General features: G+C 38.7%; 2 protein-coding genes across 4 annotated transcripts in view; one reads left to right on the forward strand and one right to left on the reverse strand.

The window, feature by feature from the left end:
- LOC128620512 (E3 ubiquitin-protein ligase MARCHF3-like) overlaps window positions 1-3,886 on the forward strand; it is a 29,376-nt gene extending 25,490 nt beyond the window's left edge. The window contains exon 5 of one of the 2 annotated variants that reach the window (XM_053645573.1): window positions 144-2,700. In XM_053645573.1, coding sequence (XP_053501548.1) covers window positions 144-182 — 39 coding nt within the window. In that variant the 3' untranslated portion in view covers window positions 183-2,700. Of the gene's footprint in view, window positions 1-143 lie in introns of both variants that reach the window. The other variant, XM_053645572.1, reaches the window with a different exon arrangement.
- A 2,826-nt stretch (window positions 3,887-6,712) lies between these two features.
- The window catches only part of lmnb1 (lamin B1), a 19,605-nt gene continuing 5,693 nt past the window's right edge, over window positions 6,713-20,624 (reverse strand). For both annotated transcript variants that reach the window (XM_053645211.1, XM_053645210.1), the window contains 10 exons: window positions 14,082-14,238; window positions 13,852-13,977; window positions 12,586-12,756; window positions 11,619-11,744; window positions 9,609-9,829; window positions 9,256-9,481; window positions 9,069-9,173; window positions 8,813-8,932; window positions 8,601-8,702; window positions 6,713-7,880 (listed from right to left, as the gene is read on the reverse strand). In XM_053645211.1, the coding sequence (XP_053501186.1) occupies window positions 7,833-7,880; window positions 8,601-8,702; window positions 8,813-8,932; window positions 9,069-9,173; window positions 9,256-9,481; window positions 9,609-9,829; window positions 11,619-11,744; window positions 12,586-12,756; window positions 13,852-13,977; window positions 14,082-14,238 (1,402 nt within the window). In that variant the 3' untranslated portion in view covers window positions 6,713-7,832. The remainder of the gene's footprint in view (window positions 7,881-8,600; window positions 8,703-8,812; window positions 8,933-9,068; window positions 9,174-9,255; window positions 9,482-9,608; window positions 9,830-11,618; window positions 11,745-12,585; window positions 12,757-13,851; window positions 13,978-14,081; window positions 14,239-20,624) is intronic.

The following is a 20,624-nucleotide window of genomic DNA, read 5'->3' on the forward strand; positions in this document are numbered from 1 at the left end:
TTGGCTAGAAAGTATTGCCTCAATTAAATTTAGTGGATGGAGAAATTCAGACAAGTGTTTCAGGATCATTTTCAAGGAGCCTTGAGCAATATGGCGCTCACTTTGCATAGCCCCACTTTAACAAGTTCTTTTATTTCATATAGGTGCCTCTGAACTTGGGTTTGAGAGCAGCTTTAATATAAGAACATGTGGGTAAGCAGCATCTACACCCATGAGACCCATTATTCTGCACAGAAAAGGAGTGTTTAGCACTCAAGTGATCGCTTGACTCTGAAATGTGATTTTTTTAATTCCCACCTGACTTGTTGGTACTTGTCCTTGCAGACCTGCCAATTTGTAGTCAGGCTTCACCAAGGAAAAGGCAACATTACAGCAGATTTGCTTTTTTTTACCCCCTTCCTTGAAAGGGAACAGGGAAATGAGGTTTCCTAAGCTCATGGAGTGAATGCTCTGGCTAGAGGATGCCAGTGGATTCGTGTAAGCATTCTACCATGGGCCAATTGCATGGCATCTGTTTGTTATATAAAATTGGTAAGCTATACTCAGCAAAAAAAAGAAATGTCCCTTTTTCAGGAGACTGTATTTTAAAGATCATTTTGTAAAATCCAAATAAGCTTTACAGATCTTTATTGGAAAGTGTTTTTAATAATGTTTTTCATTGATGTTCATGTTCAGTGAACCATAAACAATTATTGCACATGCACCTGTGGAACAGTCCTTAAGACAGAAACAGTTTACAGGCGGTAGGCAATTAAGGTCACAGTTACAATAACTTAGGACACTAAAGAGACCTTTCTACTGACTCTGAAAAACACCAGAAGAAAGATGTCTAAGGTTCCTTGCTCACCTGCGTGAACATGCCATAGACCTGCTGCAGGGAGGCATGAGGACTACAGATGTATCCAGAGCAATAAATTGCAATGTCTGTAATGTAAGACGGTGCTACAGGAAAACAGAAAGGACAGCTGATTGTCCTCGCAGTGGAAAATTACATGTAACCGTGTCCCCCCAGACGTGATGGAGAACTTGCAGATACCTTGGTGGAAGAGTGGAGTAACATTTCACAGCAAGAACTGACAAATCTGCTGCAGTCCATGAGGATGAGATGCACTGTAGTACTTAAAGCAGCTGATACTGACTGTTGCTTTTAATATTGACCCCCACTTTGTTCAGGGACTCATTGTTCCATTTCTGTTCATCAAAGGTCTGTGAAACTTGTTCAGTTCATGTCTCAGTTGTTGAATGTTTTTATGTTAATACAAATATTTACACATGTTAAGAAATATGCTGGAAATATAAACAGTTGAATGTGAGAGGACGTTCCTTCTCTTTGTATATATGCAGTCGTGAAAAGAACCAGATTTGGATTCCTAGCCATAGGATTTCAAATCGCAATCTACTGTAATTGTAGTGCATTTGTTTTGCTTTGTGTTCTAATGGTGAAAATCAATTATTTCATTAATAAATAATTCTTCAATGGTTATTTAAAAGGCCTATTTGATAAATAATGGTTTCTGCCTTCCTAATATAACCCTTTATGATAAGGAAATGTTTTGTTGTAGGGTTCTACATAGAACCTCTATGGCTTAATCCAGAGTGTTGGTTTGCTTACTAAAAGTCCCAGTAACATTAGGAGTTTGCTTTACTTAGCATTATGTGCGGTAACATAAGAGACTAAAATCACCTTAGTTTTATTTTTCATGTTCTTACTCTGAGTTCCAAATAACCTTTACTCACCATGATATCTAAAATCCAAATATAATTGGACAACAACATTTGTTTCTAGGTACTGTCATTTTGCAGCTATCAACAAAAATAAATTAGAAGATTTATTACAAGAAACTTCAACTCCCGGATGTCACAGTTTGGAGGTGTCTTTCCTGCCCTCATATATTCACTAAGCCTGCTACCGAACTGAGGAGTTATATTTGGTTTGTCTGAGCATAGAAATCAGTAAACTGTGCTCGGGGCTCCAGGACTGTTGGGGATTTTTCTCTGGTTTATAATACACAGAAATTTTGAGGTTATGGTGTGGAATGGGCTTGACAGGTTTGGTTTTTTTCAAAGGTTTGTTGAAAAGCCCTGTATGTTTCTTCAGTTTTGAGTCTGAATTTTCCACCTCTGGTCTCCCGCACAAGGAAAAAAGTTCATATTTTCCCACACAAAGGTTCTGCCAATGTCCTTCTTCACTCCCCAGTCAATCTTGTCACACCATATTTTTAGATTGCAATCAGATGTTCGTGCATAGTTGAAGAGCCCTTGAGGGAAAGTTCCTGTATGTGTAGCTGCCAGCAAGTCCAAATGTCTCTGAAATTAGATCTTGCTTACTACTGCTTACTGATGGGCAAATAAACAAAAGTTGCTGCAGCTGTTTACTTACTGACTGATGGTTGCAGTGGCTGATTGTTGGTTGCATTAAAGGTTATACATACAATATGAATGATTATAATTTATGTACAGAATGAAGCACAAAGTGCCTCATTAGACATCTTTGGCCTTTGATGCCTAAGCAGTGTGATAGATCTAACCTCTGTCCATGCCCTTCCGTTACAGGTGTCTCTCAGGTACCACTGCCGTCTGTATAATGAATGGCGTCAGACTAATCAAAGGGTGGTGCTTCTGCTTCCCACGTCCTGCGGTGATTCACTGGGAAATCCGTCAGTGACAGGCCTGCTGAGCATAAAACGACCGTCCAAAGAATCTATAGTGTGACCACATTTTTCAGTCTTCATAAACTCTAATAGAGTGCACAGAGGATTGTCCTGAGAGGATGGGCCAAGGACTGTGAGAAGAAACAGTGCCACTGATGACACTCATGATTCTCCTGTTTAATTCTGAAAAGGCTACTGAGGAACTGTGGATGCATTTCAGAGCTTTGAAGGAAACCAGCTGCCTGTAGACTTGATGTTAGCAAGTTGCTAACCTTAGCTGTGGATGGACGTTAAGGACTATTTAATACATTTCGTCTTGTTGATTACTCAACAGTATGGACCCATACCTTTTCTGTTTTGTCTTTGGACTTATATCTACATAAATATATATTTGGGATGTTGACAAATGTCCATTAACATCCTACTGAGCTTTTATTTTCGAACTCCTGTATGGTAAATCTGCTAAGTAGACACTTTCAGTTATTTATGACTCTAACGTACTCACTTTCTGACATTCTTGGGGTTTTTTTGTTTTTTTTAAAGCACACATTATTTGTTTCTCTCTGTGAAAAGGAGACTTTGAAATTTGTAAATGGAATACATGTAATGTTTTTACATAAGGCTTCACCAATCATGGAATCTGCAATATAAATGCTTTTCCTGCTTTGTCCATGGTAAATTCATAAGTTATTATTTGCAACTTGTCATTTGTTTTGAAGTACCTCAGGCTCAGTAAAAGAAAAAGAAAAAAACCCTATCAGGAGACATTTTTCATTAACCTTAAAGCATTTGTCATGGTTTCAAATGTTTTTTTATATTAATGTTCTAGTAATAAATGTTACTTAATAACATTTACACATAGTAGGTTAGATTCTAGAAATATAAATCCTTATTTATCATTTAAACTGTAGTTAAACACTACAGAAACTGTTTTTCCCCACCATTTGATCAGATGTGTATGGGTGCATCACCTAATGATTAGCAACATTAACAGCTCATTAACAATGCTAGTGCTTTAAAGACCAGATGTTTCTGTATAAAATGCTAAAATGATATCTAGATGCAGTTTTTCTCACAGTCACTCACCGAAACCGAGGAAGAACTGAGTAATAAAAATCATTTCAGTTTCTATGAGAGGGTGAAATGGGTAGTTAAGCATGTTGCTAGTTTTGCTAGCTAACTGACATCGCTGACTGCCTCAGTCTGCCTGAGTCAAACTGACTTAAAAAAAACAAAACAACAACCAGCAGATAAAAGGGCATTTAAAAAAATCTGTCAGCATGAGAAGACCAACAGCGTTCTCATTGTTGAGCAGTGTTACTAAGAAGCTGTTTAAAAATTAATAATAATAATGATAATAATAAGGGCCTTGTTCCTTTTCTGTGATTGGACTGCATTCAGTCATCCAAAAAACTTCCAAAAAATTCATCCTGAATGACTATGATGTCTATTAATCTTTATAATTATTCCGTATGTTAGAGATTAAACACCACTGTAGCTGTGCTAGCAATATCCTCCTGTGACATCAGCACAGCACACAACTGCTAACTTCTCAGAGAAATAATGCAAATACAGCTAAGTGCAATATAAACAATTTATTATTAGTTTCTTTAAATAAAGATTTTCTTGGAGTTTTATTTTAAGGTTGTATGACCTTCTGTACAGGGAACAAAGTTCCTTTGTCCTCACGGCACTCTTAAAGCAGAGCTATTCCAACCTTAAATGAAAAATGGAGAAACTGTTGAGTGAAGTAAGCAGAATGGATTTTAATTAGACTACATTTAATGTAAAGTATTAAAAAAAAATATTACTAATGTTTAATAGAAGGGCTTAGATTATGGCTTTTTCTTTGGCTATAAACAGAAGAGCGCCTGCAGCGTTGTTAGAGTTCAGAAGAAATGTATGGTAACAGTTGTTAGAATGTGAAACACGGAATGAAAAACGGGCAACAAAACGACAGTTAGGGAAAGCAATCTAGAAAATTTAACAGATGTATAAGGGCCTCTGCCAACAAAACGTTGAATACCACTCTCTCAGTGCATATGAAAGCAGCAGCTTTTTCCTTCATAGGAATTCAATTCAATTATATTTTATTTGTGCAGCACTTTTTAATAACATACACCATCACAAAGCGACTTTATAGAAAACCAGATGTAGATTTATTTCCAGATCCCTAATGAGCAAGCCAGAAGCGCCAGTGGTGAAGAACACCTCGGAGATGACTTGATGAAACCTTGAGAGGAACTCGACTCAAAGAGAAAACTCGTGCTCTTCATTAATCATAAATAATCACTCTTCTACAACTGAACACTCTAAAGTCAAAACAGTACCAAGTGTGTTAAAAGGTTGCTAAACATGTGCATCATCTTTATATCAGCTTAGTTTCTTTTAAAATTGAAACGTTTTATTTGAAAAAGCCTGTCAAAACATTGCTCTTAGACCTTTTGCTTCATTGGTAAGCTTACTTATAACTGCTTTATCACCCTTATTAGTGATGAATGAAATGTACTATGCCATGCTCACTTACTATACAATTTCTCTGACATTGCTTCATATAACATTCTGCCCCGCCCACTTTAAAAACCTTAGACCAATCAAAACTAGTGTAGCAACAATGTAAGATCAGTTACTGTGATTGGCTGTAAAAACTTAAAGGGCTGTGACGCTCCAACCTTATCCGGCCCATTTTAGCTGACTTCACCCTACTTATACATAAGTGCTTAATGTGTTCAAATGAATTCTTATTCAATTTTCCACCATGAAAGTAAGTACAAGCTGAAGACTCATGACCTTTTTAACATAATTAAATTTTAACTGCATTCTACATGATTCCGTTCCATTAAGTCCTGCTTTACCTCAACCATGAGCAATCATATGAATCCTGCAGAGAATCACCGCCTAAAGTGCAGTTTCAACTAATTATCACGTATCAAAGATTATCTTGTTTTCTCTATGCCGTTTCCATAATCAGAATTCTACACAAACTCAAAAACCAGCACTGGTTCCCAAATCCAAACGTGTGCTTTGAAATCACTAATGAGGCCCTCATGGAGTAAAACAGGCGTCCTTCATTAAACTCGGGAAATGTGCCACCTGCTCCTATCAGCTGCAGTGCAATGTGTCCAGTCCATTAAAAGAAGTGTGTTGGGGATTCAGCTCCAGCCAGATTGAAACGTTTTGAATCTTTCTTCCTGTCACTGACTAACTTTATTTGCAAATATGTGCCCTTGAAACAAGGTCAGACAGCATAATGATTAAACTTTATGGCAAAACATGACATGGACACATCCTGAATAAGCTTTTAAAATAATTTGTACCTTGGTTTCTTCATTGCAAATTCATCTCACATTTTTTTTTTTACATTATGCAAGCTTGGTATAATACAAAACTAATTAGTTCATTAGTCACTAGTGTTAAGAAATACTTCGCCGCAACGAACTGACCATGACAACTCTGTTCCAACAAGAGTTCAAATTGGTCCAACAATAGAAAATGGTGTTCAGTAATGCATGTTCTCTCTGGAAGGAGTTTGCTTATTGTGCCATATTTTAAAAAAAACAAAACAAAACATTGCATTAAATCAATACATAATTTAGCTCGGAAATATTTCAACCATACCAGGGTCATGTTCCCAAATATTTTAACACCACACAAACCATAACAGATGCAGATCTTGGCTTCATCATGGTCTACATCTCCCTGATGCAATCCTAAATCAACAAGTTCTTGAGATACCGCACAAGAATCTCATACAGACGAACGGGCCAGACGTTAAGTTCTCAGACAGAAAACACAACCCCACCACTTAGTGGTCTAGCACAAGGTCCTTTATGTTTAGTGGTGCGTTTTATTACTCATGAAAGTACAGCCATCATTGAATCTTCACAAACCAGCAGATGAACTCACACTTAGCAATTGTAAAATTATTTACCCAAAGCTAAAACGTGAGAGAATGACATACTTGAGTGCACTCATCTTCCAAACAGAAATAAATTCAAGAGACATTTTGTCTATAGAATTTAGACATTTTTGGGAGGAGTGGGGAAAAAAGGCAGACTAGATAGAAAATACAACAAAATTTTATTTTTCCTTACAAAGTGTAAAGGTTAGAGCAAAAGCATGCAAGTGACATGAAAGACAACCCACAATTCTACTCAAGGTTAAGCTGAAAATCAATTCAAAATATAGGCATAAGACTATTCAGGAGTTAAATAGATAAGATGGACAAACTGGCATAAAATAAGCAAGTCCACCCAAGGCTAATTCTTAAGAGGTAATTAGATAATAAGTGACACCATAACACTCCACTGCTTTAATGTCTCATCATAATGAGAGATAGTGTAGCCAATTTACAGACTGCTTACATAACCTGCTGGCAAAGTACAGTAGAAAGTCATTATGCTAGCCCCTACTTTTCTTCTCAAACTTGTCAGTTAAACATACTTGGACAGGGAGTTTTTCCTTGGTGTAAGTCGGCATGCTGGCATATTGTCAAGAGTAGAAAAAACTGGCACTGCATATATTGATTAACCAAGATTCAAAAGAAAAGAACCCGATGTACAAATGCGACTCCAGACTGCCACCTTGTGGTGCTTTGCAGCTCAAACAGTCTGGGAGATCACGGACTAACAATATGAATTTATCCAGCAGCCCTCTCTTCCAAAATGATATTTGAAACAGCAGTCCGTTTTTAACTTCCGTGTGTGAATTTAATCTACATTCCATTATAGACAACTTATCTGGCTAAAAACTACAAAACTGGTATAAAATTATAACTTTTCTATAAAGAGACCCTTAAAATACTATGTTAAAAAAAAAAGAGAAGGGGGAAAAAAAAAAAAAAAGGATACACAATTAAGGTAAAATCACAGCACCTGGAGGACTTAATTTTACTAAAGCTGCCTACTTGTCACTGAGCTCAATCTCACTACAGTCCTCCACTGATCGCTAAATTTTGGTTCACAGAAAAACAGTCGTGAAGCATTTTTTAAAATCAATTCACGTACAAAATAAAAATAGAAATGTACCAAAAAAGGTTTACAATCCATTAAAATAATTAAAAAAAAAATTTCACTTAGATTATTATACACAAGCGATACAAAAATAGTTCTGAGGTGGTTGTAGAGTTGGCAGCTGAACCTGGCTGTAGTGGAAGAGTTAGGTGGTGCAGTGTTACTGCTCTCACATGATCAAGCAGCCTCTCTTGGCGCCCTCTCTTGGTAGTTCTCCCTGTCAAGACATTAGGGCAAAAGACCATTATATTTCAGAAGTAGAGCCAAAAATTTCTTCATGCATGAAAACACACCAGACTTAACAGTGACTAAAATTACCGATCACCTTGAAAATAAAACAGATGAAGCGATACGTTTTGTTTATTCTTTCAGAAAATGTACAATGCAGAACGGGGGGGGGGGGGGGGGGGGGGGCGGTCCATAAAATATGGTATTCATCTTGGCATTCCAAATTTTCCACACAGAGCTGGGATTTTTATCCTGCAGTCAAAAATCTTACTTGTGGACTGTTAACATTTTCTTTCATCAGATTGTTGGCAAATAATTCATTAATCTTCAGTGCGTTATCCTGGTCAGGGTTGTGCATACGGAGACTATCTTGAAAAGTCTGGGCTTGCAGCAAACACAGATTTATGAACAGGCACAGATTTATGCTCATTTACACCCAAGACCATTTAGCATAGTCACTTGCTGTGCCATGGTTTTTGAGAAGACACACACATGGACTTGGAGAGAATATGCAAAACTCCACCCCCAGACAGTAACCAGAGCTCAGGATTGCACCAGGGAGCCTGGAACTGTAAAGTGGCAATTCTACCCCCACTGCAGCACCTTCAAACAAAGTAAAGCTGGCAAAAATATTCTTGTGAACATGGCCATGCTCTAGTAATGACTAACATGGTTTCTTAGTGGCATCATGCTAGTCACTTCATCTCACCTGCTGGAGGAAGAGTTCTTCCTCAAAGGCCTCCACTCCCTCATCATCATCTTCCTCTGCTACTGTGGCAGTCTTGAACACTGTGCTCCTTACAGCAACTTCCTGCAAACAGCATGGCACAGACTCTGATGGACTCTAGGTATACTGGATTACTCCTTACAAACCAAACAACGGCAGCCAGGGCATTAGTTCCTCGGAGCATGATTTCTTACCTCTCCTTCTGGGTTGGTCAGGGCCACCTTGATGTTCTCGCCAGTGCCCCAGGAGCTCTGGTTCTTCCAGATGAGGTCAGTGGGAGGGCTGGAGCTCACACCTGCATTAGATGCCCAGATCTACAACAGACAGCATTGCACTTAAAAAGCTAGGCAACAATTTCAGAAATAGACAGTTGCATAAACTACAATTCAGATGAGATTATTAGTAAAATAACTATTCCATGAACATTAAAAGGCAAAGCTAAGCACTCACAGTGACTTTCTGTCCAGCCTTCAGGACATATTTGGGAGTGAACTTGTAGGTAGCTGAAGTTTCTCCAATAATCCTGGTCAGTTCAAACCCTACCATTGCCTGGTCCTACAAAAGCCCATAGATAAGAATCACAAAACGCATGAAATAAAAAATAAATAAACAAACTGTTTTCCTCATGGTCTCTTACCTGATCGGAGCTGTTGTGCAGCCGGATGAACTTGCCGTCCACGTCGAGCTCATCGATGCAGATGTTGCCAGTGGCAGAAGCCGAGTGGGCGATGCTGACGCTGCTGCTGGCCTCAGACTCCTCCACATCTACACGCTTCCTCTTCCCACGTGTAGTGCGAACGCTACGGCTAGACGAGGCTCGAGACACAGTCACACGAGACGACGGGCTGGGAGAAAGCTTTAACCTAAAGAAGAGAGCGTTGACAAAGTAATTTTATATTTATTTATTTATTTTAAAGTTCACGTTTGGTGGCGCTGAGCCAGTCACACTAGTATCTCGGAAACATTTTGCATAAACAAAGTGCATTTTACCTTTCCTCCTCGCCCTCCAGCAGCTTTCTATAGGCATTGATCTCCATGTCCAAGGCCAGTTTGACATCCAGCAGCTGTTCATACTCTTCCAGCTGCTGCTGCATCTTGGCTCGGATCTCAGAGATCTCGCGCTCTTTATCGGCCAGCATCCTGCGGCTCAGATCCTTCTCTTGAGACAAAGCAGCCTCCAGTTCACTGATGCGATCTTGCCAGCCTCGTGTCTATTCAAACAAATACAAAGACATGAGAGGGGAAGAACACAGAGCAATGTGAAAAGATGCTGTAGAATTGCCAACTAAAACTCATACCCTATGAGCAGTGACCATTATGCAGCCTGTCTGTAAACACATTCCTGACTTCTCCATCTTTCATCTACCTTCCTTGTCCTCACTGTTCTTCTGTCCACTCTTCTGTTTATCTGCTCCTGTTTCACTCCTCTTACTGTGAAGCTGCTGTCTCTCTTCCCTGCCTAGTACATTAAACCTTACACTGCTGAAGCACATTACACACAAAGTGAGGTTCATTCATTTAAATCAGTCAAGTTGTTTATTTATTTATATTTGTTATACATTTTAGCCCACCAAGCAGAAGTCACCCCTTCTGTTGACGCAACATATGGCTTGCAAGTTGCTTTTGATGAATGAATGGCAGCTCTGTCCTGAGCCAATTTCAGGGTCAGAAAAGGAAATGTAGGCGAAAAGATGAAACTACATAGATGTGTTACATGGCAGTGTTGCAAAATTGGTAGTTTTCTAAGACGAAGTTCACACTACACGACTTGCTCTCTTGTAATCGTTGTGGTGTCACACTACATCATTGCTCGGCAACAGGGGGGGTCACACACTGGTCTGACAACTACACGGTCACCCGATGACTATCTGGTGTCAAAACTACGTTTTGTCACGAAAACACACGCGAAAAGTGATGGATATATGATGCGAAAACCACGCATGAAACAGGAGTTGTTTATTTGAAGATGGACAGAAGACAAACAAGCGGTGCGAGCTGTTTGTGCAATGATTTGTGCTAAAGAAACCCCAAAAAGGAAAAGACAAGGAAAGTGGGTGAAAGAATGGATTAGCACACACGGGCAGCAGGGATTGTGTGTGCTACAGAGAGTTGGAGGAGAGTTTATTTAAAAAAAAAAAAGGTTTACGGGTTTCCCTCCCTCACGGTGACCTCACCCCATGCCTTGCTCTCTCATTGGCTGTAGCTCGTCGCTGCAATCACTGCCAGTGATGACACTTTTCATGCCTCAATGAAATATCTGGAGTTCACACAATGATTGACTGCTGATTGGCGAGTGCGACTTAAAATCGTGTAGTGTGAACTAGGCTTAAGGCATCTTTAAAATCACTTGACTGTCAGAAGCACTTTCATATTACAGACTGCACCTTTAAAACTCAGATCTCAGCTTGCCATAAATATGATGGCATTAAGAGGGAAAATGGCACCAATATGAAAACACATCAAAAAATTTGGTTCACTGCCTGCCATCTTCAGTCACATGCCCAAAAAAATTTCAACCTAGCAATCAAGCAAAAACACTACATGTCCTTATATGTCCAAATTTTAAGCGAAAAGGTCTAGTTAACATAACGTACTACTTCAGAGGTCATGCTTCTTAAATCAACTTGAAGAATGCAAGTATTAGCTATATGTAGTGCTCTTTGGGCACTGTCTAATGCTCTTAGACAGATTGATCTTAGAAGACTAACAGACCTTTGTGAATTTTAACTGTCTGCATCAGCTGTGCATACTAAACAGGAAGTTCTTTCAAGCTTCAGAAGAGAGACACTGTTGCGCACTTTGCACCAATGATGTTGCACACTATCTTTTGCCAAAAAAAAATTAATTAAAATCTATTTCTCACTACCGTTGTGTTACCAATCATTTAAAAAAAAAAGAAATAAAATAAATTTAAAGCGTTTTAAAATTTTCTGATCAATAGAACATAGGGTGTAAATGTCCCAGCAGGAACAGCTGGAGTGTGTTTAAGAGAATGCATACCTCCTTCTGCAGGCTGGCCAGCTGAGCTGCCAGACTCTCAACCCTCAAAGCAGACTCCTTCAGCTCTTCCCGTGCCATGCTTGCTGAACTGCTGTTCATCTCTGAAGACAGGCGTATGTTCTCCAGCTGAAAACACACACAGGACAGCTCAATACGACCAGAGCGTTGGAAAGGAGCTTGAACTTAATGCAAAGAGGAACTAAAACTGGAAGGTCTTCTGAGAGGCTGGAAGGAAGTGCAACACTGGCACCGCTGATGCTGAGAGAGGTGTTAAAGCAAGAACAAAAATCAGCAGGGCAAATTTAGTACCAGGACACAAAACATTTACTATAGTAAAAAAATAAAAAATAAAATAAAATAATAAAAACAGCCTGCATAATATGATCCATAAACAGTATGTATGTGCATACACTTCAAAATTTTATTTTTTGGTTTCTTAAAATTTGTAAGTTAACTAAGAAATCTATTATGTTAACAGATTTAGAAGTTATTTAACCATGTTGACATTTAAAAAGAATTACTGTAGAGTCAGATTTATTACATGTTTACAAAATAGAAAGAAAAAAGAAGAATAGGGGAAAAAAAAAAAATCTAGTCAGGGTTGAGCAAGACTAAAGTGGAAACGCTTTAAGTGCTCATCACTTCTGCTGTATGCAAGCACTGTGCAACACCCTAAACATCCTTTATTGCATTCAACTAAAAATTCCCCTAAACTCACTGTTTATCTGTTCATTGCTAAATAATTACATCAAAGGATTTTCTTAGTCTGTGAGCATTGTAAAAATCCTTTATGATAATCCTTTGGGAATGTGTGCCCATGTGTTAGAAGGTTTTAAGGTCATGTTACTTGTACATCACTCACAGCAACTTTGTACATACTGTCCTTTTATTTACTTGTAGATTGCTTGTTCTACTAAATCCTGCACACAGCTCTTTATAAATTCATCGAGTAATTAATGAGCTTCACCTTGGCCACATAGGTCTGCTCCATCTCTTCCTTGTAGAGTTTGACTTGATCGTCATGCTGCTGCCTCATGTCTGCCAGGGCCTGAGCCAGCTTGAACTCGTACTCCATCTGGCGACCAGAGTCCACTTCCACCATCCGGGTCTCATGCCTGCGCCGGGTGTCCTTAATTTCCTGTGAATCAGGTGAGCAGAATAAAAAGTGAGCGTGCATATTTCAAGCACTATAATAAAAAAATATAATAAAATTTTAATAATAAAAAAAAAGTTTAAAAAGTGAGAGTCAATAAAAATGGGGTAAGAGCCAGGCAGAGCATGATGTAGGACTATTCTAAACCATGTATGTTCAGACGTGACTATTCCTTTACTTGGTCTTAGAGAACAGTTTCTGTATTTAAGGTGGTGCACCCAAGATCAGCATGTAGAATCATATTTGTGCCTACTTATTTTCAATGTTTTTTTTTTTTTTTTGAAAACTTGCATATACCTCATATGAGTCAGCACTCTGTCAGCAAACTTGATTTGCCAGGTCATGCTGCTGCAATGACACCAACAGCGAAACTAAAAGATAACTTATTGTAAAGAATTTCACTTTAAATTCATTGTAACTTCGCCAGGTGGAATACACAGGAAAAGCAAGTTCTTTAGAAGGTGGTCGAAAGCAAAGAAATTTGTCCCACCCAGGGTAGGAAATTATCCACACTACATTTTTTTTTTTTTTTTTTTTTTTTTTTTAAATCTTCTGACACTGTTCTGATTCTTTACACTACTGTGTACTTCCCTCTGAAAGCAAAATAAAACGGTGTCTACCAATACATTTTCTTTTGCTACAGCTGCATGGTTATGGGTCAACACCACAGTGTGTGGGCGGTTACAATCTGTTAACTCCTTTCAATCCATTTAGTTGATAGGTATCTGTCGGCAGCACAGGTCCAGGACCTTGAGCAAACTGGTTGCTGCTATTACTATTATTCAAGGGAAGATGGTATCAGCAGTACACTACAATCCAACTGTATGTCAGACTGAGCTCATGTAGAACTGCAATGAAAGTCTGAACTATTATGATTCTTGGTTTAGTTCAGCACCACCTTTTGACTGAAGAAGAAGAAAAAAAAAGACTGGACAATAATTGCATTACTTTCAAAATATTAAGCAATAAATAATGAACATTATGCTAATGGGTCGGGGGGGCTTGAGAAAGGGAGAGGGGAAGAAAAAGGGTTTCCCAGATATTTGAACTAAATTCCATGAGTGGCGATTGTGTCATTACCTCCTCAAACATGTTTTTGCGGAACTCGAGCTCCTCCGTCAGGCTCTGGCAGCGGTTCTCCGCATCCACCCTAAGCAGAGTCTCATCTCCCAGCTGCTTCTTAGCAGCGATCAGTCCTGCCTCCAGCTAAACATGCAGAAGTGAAAGTGCCATTAGCTGAGAGAGCTTGTGTGCCTGTACATTATTATATTTGCTACAGAAGGAGAAAAGTTAAAAAGTGGGAGGTGTACCTCCTGGATCTGGGCTTGCAGATCTGCTAGCATGGCCTCCAGGCCTTTCTTCTCAGAGCAGGCTGTGGCCAGACTAGCCTCCTTAGTGTTCAATAACGCCTCCACGTCCTTCAGCCGGGCCTGACAGCCAGCCAGGTCAGCGTCCTTTTTAGCATAGCTACAACCATAAATACACAGTGAATCAGTATCTTAAGACATGATGGCACATTTACTAAGCAAAACCACCAGCTGCAGAATGGAACTTTAGGAAAGTTAAGGATAGGTGAGAACAGTCGGTCAAAGGTGAAGGTCTGACGATCTAAAAGAAACAAGGCACTCCATGATAATTGACTTAATTTGATTTGGCAACTAGGGGAGTATTTGATGGAGGGAAAAAATCGTAACTGGCATCAAACCATGCAATCATTTTAAATATCAACATATTTTCTTGTTACAAATCAAAGAGAGAGGAGCAGCCATAACTCCCAAACAACCTTAAGATCAGATTCTGTTCTCACAGGTAAGCATATTGCCACCTGGTCCAATAGGAAAATGTTCATCAAAAGTATTTCCTGATGTTCTAATGTTGAACATTAAGAAGCTATCTAAGCAAAATGTTCATGCATGCTTTTACAAAGCTGGTAATAAAAATCAGGAAAAAATAATTTAAAATGGGATAAATTTAATTAATTCCATTCCTTCCACTCAAACATTAAAATGTCATTATTTAAAGGCATCGCTGACTCAAAGGTGATCTGTCCAACCATGTCTGACAGAGGAATCCATTCATAAAACACTAGGACAGCTTACTCATTCCAGAGAAGTTATGTGAATGAAAGAACTCTCATACAAAACTCTACTCATGCACTGACAGGAAATGGGATTCTTGGCTACATATTTGTGGCACTCCTTCCTCAACATTTGTTTCAGTAAATACATTTCCAATGAGGCTATTCACATGAAATCTTGTGTATTGGTATTAACTCAAGAAATCCAAACATTAAAGTCCATAAATGAAGTTGTGTAATAAAGAGAAATGGGGCTGGACAATAATTGCATTACTTTCAAAATATTCTAACACCTTGATTTTTTTTCCCCTCTGAAACCAACTGAGAGAGTTTCCTTTGCTGTATGCTTTGGATCGGTGTCCTGCTGGAAGGTCCACCCACGTCTCATCATCATCCTGGTGGATGGCAGCAGAGTCTTCTCAAGAATCTCCTGGCAAAGGGCTCCATTCATCATTCCTTCAATTACATCAAGTCTGCCAATACCATGCGATGAAAAACAGCCCGAGAGCATGATGCTTCCACCTCCAAACTTCACTGTTGGTATAGTGTTTTACAGTGATGCGCAGTGCCATTTCTTCTCCAAACAAGGTGTGCAGTATTACAGCCAAAAAGTTTAATTTTGCTCTCGTCTGATCAGACAGCACTCTCCCAGAATTTCATTGGCTTGTCCACATGAGTAGCAGCAAACTAAATGAGCTTCGACATGCCTCTTCTTTAGTAATGGAGTCTTGTGGGGTGAGCGTGAGCAGTGGAGTGCATTGCCTATTGTTTTCTCTGTGACAATGGTACCTGCTGCCTTCAAGGGTCTCTGGAGCTCTTTCCGAGTGGTACCTAGCTCTTCTGACTATTCTTCTGACTCCCTGGTCAGAAATCTTGTGAGGAGCTCCTGTGCGTGGCCGGTTGATGGAGAGATGATGCTCCCACTTGAAGATAAGGGCCCCAATGGTGCTTACTGGAGGATTCAGAAGTTTTGAAATACATCTGTCTCTGATTCCATCAATATGTTCTGCAACAATAAGGCTGCGAAGGTCTTGGGAGAGCACTTTGCTTTTACCCATCATGAGATGTTTCCTGTGTGACACCTTGTTAACGTAAAGCCTTTTTATAGACCAGCAATTTACAAACCCAGCTGAAATTAATTTGCACAGATAGGAGGTATAATTACTTATGGATTTCAGTTGGTTCCTTACCTTGGAAAGCTGCTGCTTTTTTTTTTTTAAGCATTCAATACTTTTTTCCCCTGTGTTATTCCACTTTATTACACAACTATTTATGGACTTAATGTTGTGAATTCTTTATATTTTCAGATTTATTGAGTTAATACTGATGTCTGGTTATAATTTCATGTGAATAGCCTCATTGGAAATACGTGCTGACACGTTCAATACTCATTTCCCCAACTAAATATAGTGACCAGATATTATCAGATATTCTAATGTGACCATGTTGGGAATATGTGTCTTGTTTTAAGTCATGCCACATCACATATACGTGTGTAATTAATTAATTAATTAATTAATATATATATATATATATATATATATATATATATATAATATATGACTTGTGTCAAATCTACCCTTACAACATGTGACTTTATACAAAACAAAACATTTGAGTTAAACTGCCTCTACTCTGCCATTTTAAAAAAGGTTCCTAATTTTGTTTTGGAGGCCTCCTACAATAGGTTTACATGTATCTAAGGTTTTTTTTTTTTAAAAAAAAAAACAAAACAAAAAAAAAACAAAACAAAAAAAAAAAAAACACAAAACACACACACACACCAATTCTCTCATAATATACACCATCGCCTTTACTCACAGTGTCTGAAACAATCCAATCAAAGATCCAGTATCTCCAAAACCCCTCCTTTACAAGAGCCTACTCTGCTCTGATTGGTCAAATGACCCAGTTAGTTTTGATTGGTCTACCACTTACAGCATGTGTCGGAAACAAATCACCCATTACCATATCCGAATTTCAGCTCCAGAGGCTTCCTCAGCAGTAAAATGACGAACACAACAAAAAGGTTAAACTGCTGCGATATTGTAAAAATGAATTTTAACCACAGACTTTTCACGTCCTCATCCCTTGGAAGTGCATGCAAAGTGGATTTGCCTTCGCAGCACAGAAAACAGTGTCTTTGACATAGCGACAACATGAAACAAATGGCGCGTTCAACTTCGGCTGCATGTAACCGATCGGCAAGAGTTGCTGCTAGCAGTCTGGGGAGGAGCTGAAAACGGAGCCGACAAGTCGGACACTTTGATTCTTGTAATCACGCTCGCACAGTGTTTGCTTTCTTTATCACAGACGAACTGGATTAGATGTAATATTTCTCAGATAAACAGATGTCTGAATTTTACATGTAGCAGTCAGAAACACTTCACTGAATGGGTTAAGTTACAGTGCCTGTATGTACAAGAAGAAAGTTCAACATAAGCCTGTATTATTTTAAAAAAACTATAAAATGAGGTCTAAATTTATATCAGTTTAATTTTGATAAAAAACGTGATACAAAATAACATTACGATAACACGAAAAGGGTTTTTAACCACTATAGAAATACAGATTTGTAAGCCTTAGTGGAACTGAAGGTGTCAGAATAAACGTGAAAAGCATGTCATCGTTGTCATCGGCGAGTCTGGCCAAACATGAAATGGCGGTTTCGTCAGAGCTCGTGCAGCCGCTCCGGAGAAGCTGCGCTAAGGGAGCTGGCTGCTCTCGTATCGCTATCACGGTACTTTGATGCTGTACGTCAGTGACGTGGCGTCTGCGCGGTCTCAAGTCAGACAAAAATTCTAACCAGCATGAACTGCTTCAAGTCAGCCGCTGATCAGTCTGAGAAGCGCCACATGAAGTCAAACACACCTAAACTCTTCCAGGCCTCAGCAAAAACTAGAGTTTTTATTTATTTATTTATTTATTTTTTAAGTGGGTCAAAGTAGATGTCGTTCACAGGCAACCAGTGAAGACCATTGGCAGGAATTATGCAAATTTTTTACAAACCAACATAGGTTTGAGCAGGAAGTAATGCTTGAATTACTGATTCAGAATCGGTTCTTTCTTTTGGGAGACAATAACCATTTGCCGTGAACTGATCTTTGAAACTGTACAGACCTTTCACAATCAAACAGCTAGATTACACATTACATGAAATGTTAAGATCAGTAAAAGTATAATAGGAGCACTAATCTTTAATTTGAGTCTATTCATAGCATAATTTTTTTTTTTTTTTTAAAAAGTAAATGGCTTTTGCAGTGTTCTGTGCAGGAATGTGATTATGGGCTGTTATAGGAAATAGGTGGTGTAAAGCAAGCTGATTATTTTCTAATAGCAGCAGTGGTTTACTCCACTTATACATCAAACTGATTTGCCAACAATTACAATTTCTTATTTATTAAAGAAGGAGGTTTTTTTTTTTGTTTTGAACATTTAATTTCATGGAATGTCCACAATAGGTAGCTCCTCTCATCATTTACGTTGCATAGATACAATGTATTCATTAGCACACTGATACAGACCTGTGGTTTGCATTTACATTTACTCATTTGGCAAACACTTTTATCCAAAGTGACTTATAATTGAGCTGAGGAGTTGAGGATTAAGGGTCGTGTTCAAGGACCCAACAGTGGCAGCTCGACAGTACCGGGAATTGAACTCACGACTTCCGAGCTGTAATCTAGAGCCCTAACTGCTGAGGCACCACTATAATGTTTGCCTTGCATCCAGCACTACGGTCAGAGCTGATGTCATAGAAAACTAAAAAAACAAAAAACAAAACACACAACACCTTCTGATCCATCAGCATCAAGAAATGTAACAGTGCTGTGTGACACATTTCTTGAACATTTATGCGTGTCTGGATTGGCATGAGAACGTCAAGCCTGCACTGGCTCACACTCAAACAGCTCTTGCCATAAACACCTGACTAATCACCACACATTATGAAACATGCTCGTGTCAGACAGATCCAATCCTAGCACATGACTGGTAAATGATTTCACTGACCTGCTAAGGTTTTAGAGGACTGACCTGAGAAGCTAAAGGGCGTTGTCCTTAGAGTGTGTGTGTGGTGTGTGTGTGTACATACACAGGAGTACGTGAGGTGGGGATTGAAGCATGAGGTACAGATGGGTAAAGAATCACTGAGTGAGACAAAAATGTATGGCATGTCAGGAATTTGGAATACAGCTGAAAGCTCATTGCTTGGGTGTGGGAAGAGAGCTCAAACACCTTTTCATGCCATTAACACCAACAAATATAGCAGCAAAAATTGTCAATTTTAAGCCATTCTGCTTAATTAAAAATAACCAATTCACTTAAAATGCATATTTTTCCCCAGACATGAATCTCTGATAGCATTCATCAAAGTAAAGCTTTTCTCCATGTCAATAGAAGCTTCATATAACAAACTACTTATTGGATACAAGTTGTCATTTTTAAGCTCACTTTCACAAGACAAACACATTGCCTACACACTGAACAATTTACATTTTTTACGAGCAATCACGACACCCATACAAAACACTAAACCCCAACATCACACCACTTGTGTGTTTTATGACACCGTACGGCAAGATAATTCTGGTTTATTCCTGTTAAGACCGACAGCCTGGTGTTAAGGATGTCGAACTTTTTTCAGTGGTAATGTTAGAACAGAGGAAAGCTGTGCTCTAGGATTAAGTGTGAACAACTGAATTTTCTCTCAGAACTCAGACAGCACGGCCTACTTACTAATCACAATGACCGAATTTAAGCCCACAGTACAAATTTTACTCCCCCCACCCCCTTTCTGTGAAAACCTGTGGGATTTCATTGCCTAAAACTAGTGAGCAGACTTGATTCGCTGGCATGCTGCACTAAATTGACTGCATACTTTCCCTTAAAGATTCTTCAGATGTCTCCCAAGGGAACCTTTAAGTGACAATAAAAAATTTTTGGTGAACTGTCATCATTTACTCACCCTCATATTGTTCAAATCTGTATGACTGACTTTCTTCTGTTGAACATAAGTTTTTTTGAGAAATGTCTTTTTTTTTTTTTTGGGTCAATACAATGGGCTCCAAAAGTGTTTTGTTCCAAACATTCTTCAAAATATCTTCTTTTGTGTTCCAGAGAAGAAAGAAATGCATATGGAATGACAAAGGTGAGTAAATGATAATTTTCATTTTTGGGTGAACTACCCCTTTAAGGGTTCAATGCATAAACCAGCAACAGTGCTTTGTCCTTTCAGAAAGAGTTCCAGGAACCTTTAACTGATCCAAAACTCTTTTTATAGGAGCATACTATAAGTTTTACCAACTAACAGATGTGTTTAATAACATTTCATTAAACAATGATGTTTGATGGTGAATGTTTAGATTTTTACACAGCTGTTTTACTGGATAAGAGTATTCATCTTATTGCTGTTTATATTTGGATGATCAGCAGTATCTAGACATAATTTTAAGGCAGTATTTATCTGGGTAGCTGAATGCATGGAGATTTTATTTTATTCTACTTAAAAGTAAAGCCTTAACTATTAACTATGCCCGACTTAATATTTTTATATCACTCTAGTGCCGATGTGGCACAGAGCATGATTAGCTAACCGTGTAACATCCTCCCCCCCCAAAGGGGAAAAGAAAGAAAGAAAAAAAAAAACCAAACAAACAAAAAAAAAAAAAAAAAAACACACTGAGCACGGTATCAAAGTGTTCTGGGCTTAGCCATGCTCACGAGGAAATTCCATGGGAATGGTTTACAAATGGCCAAAGCAAATGTTAACAGTTAG

This window comes from Ictalurus furcatus, chromosome 16 (genome assembly GCF_023375685.1).
Source record: "Ictalurus furcatus strain D&B chromosome 16, Billie_1.0, whole genome shotgun sequence".
Lineage (NCBI taxonomy): Eukaryota > Metazoa > Chordata > Actinopteri > Siluriformes > Ictaluridae > Ictalurus > Ictalurus furcatus.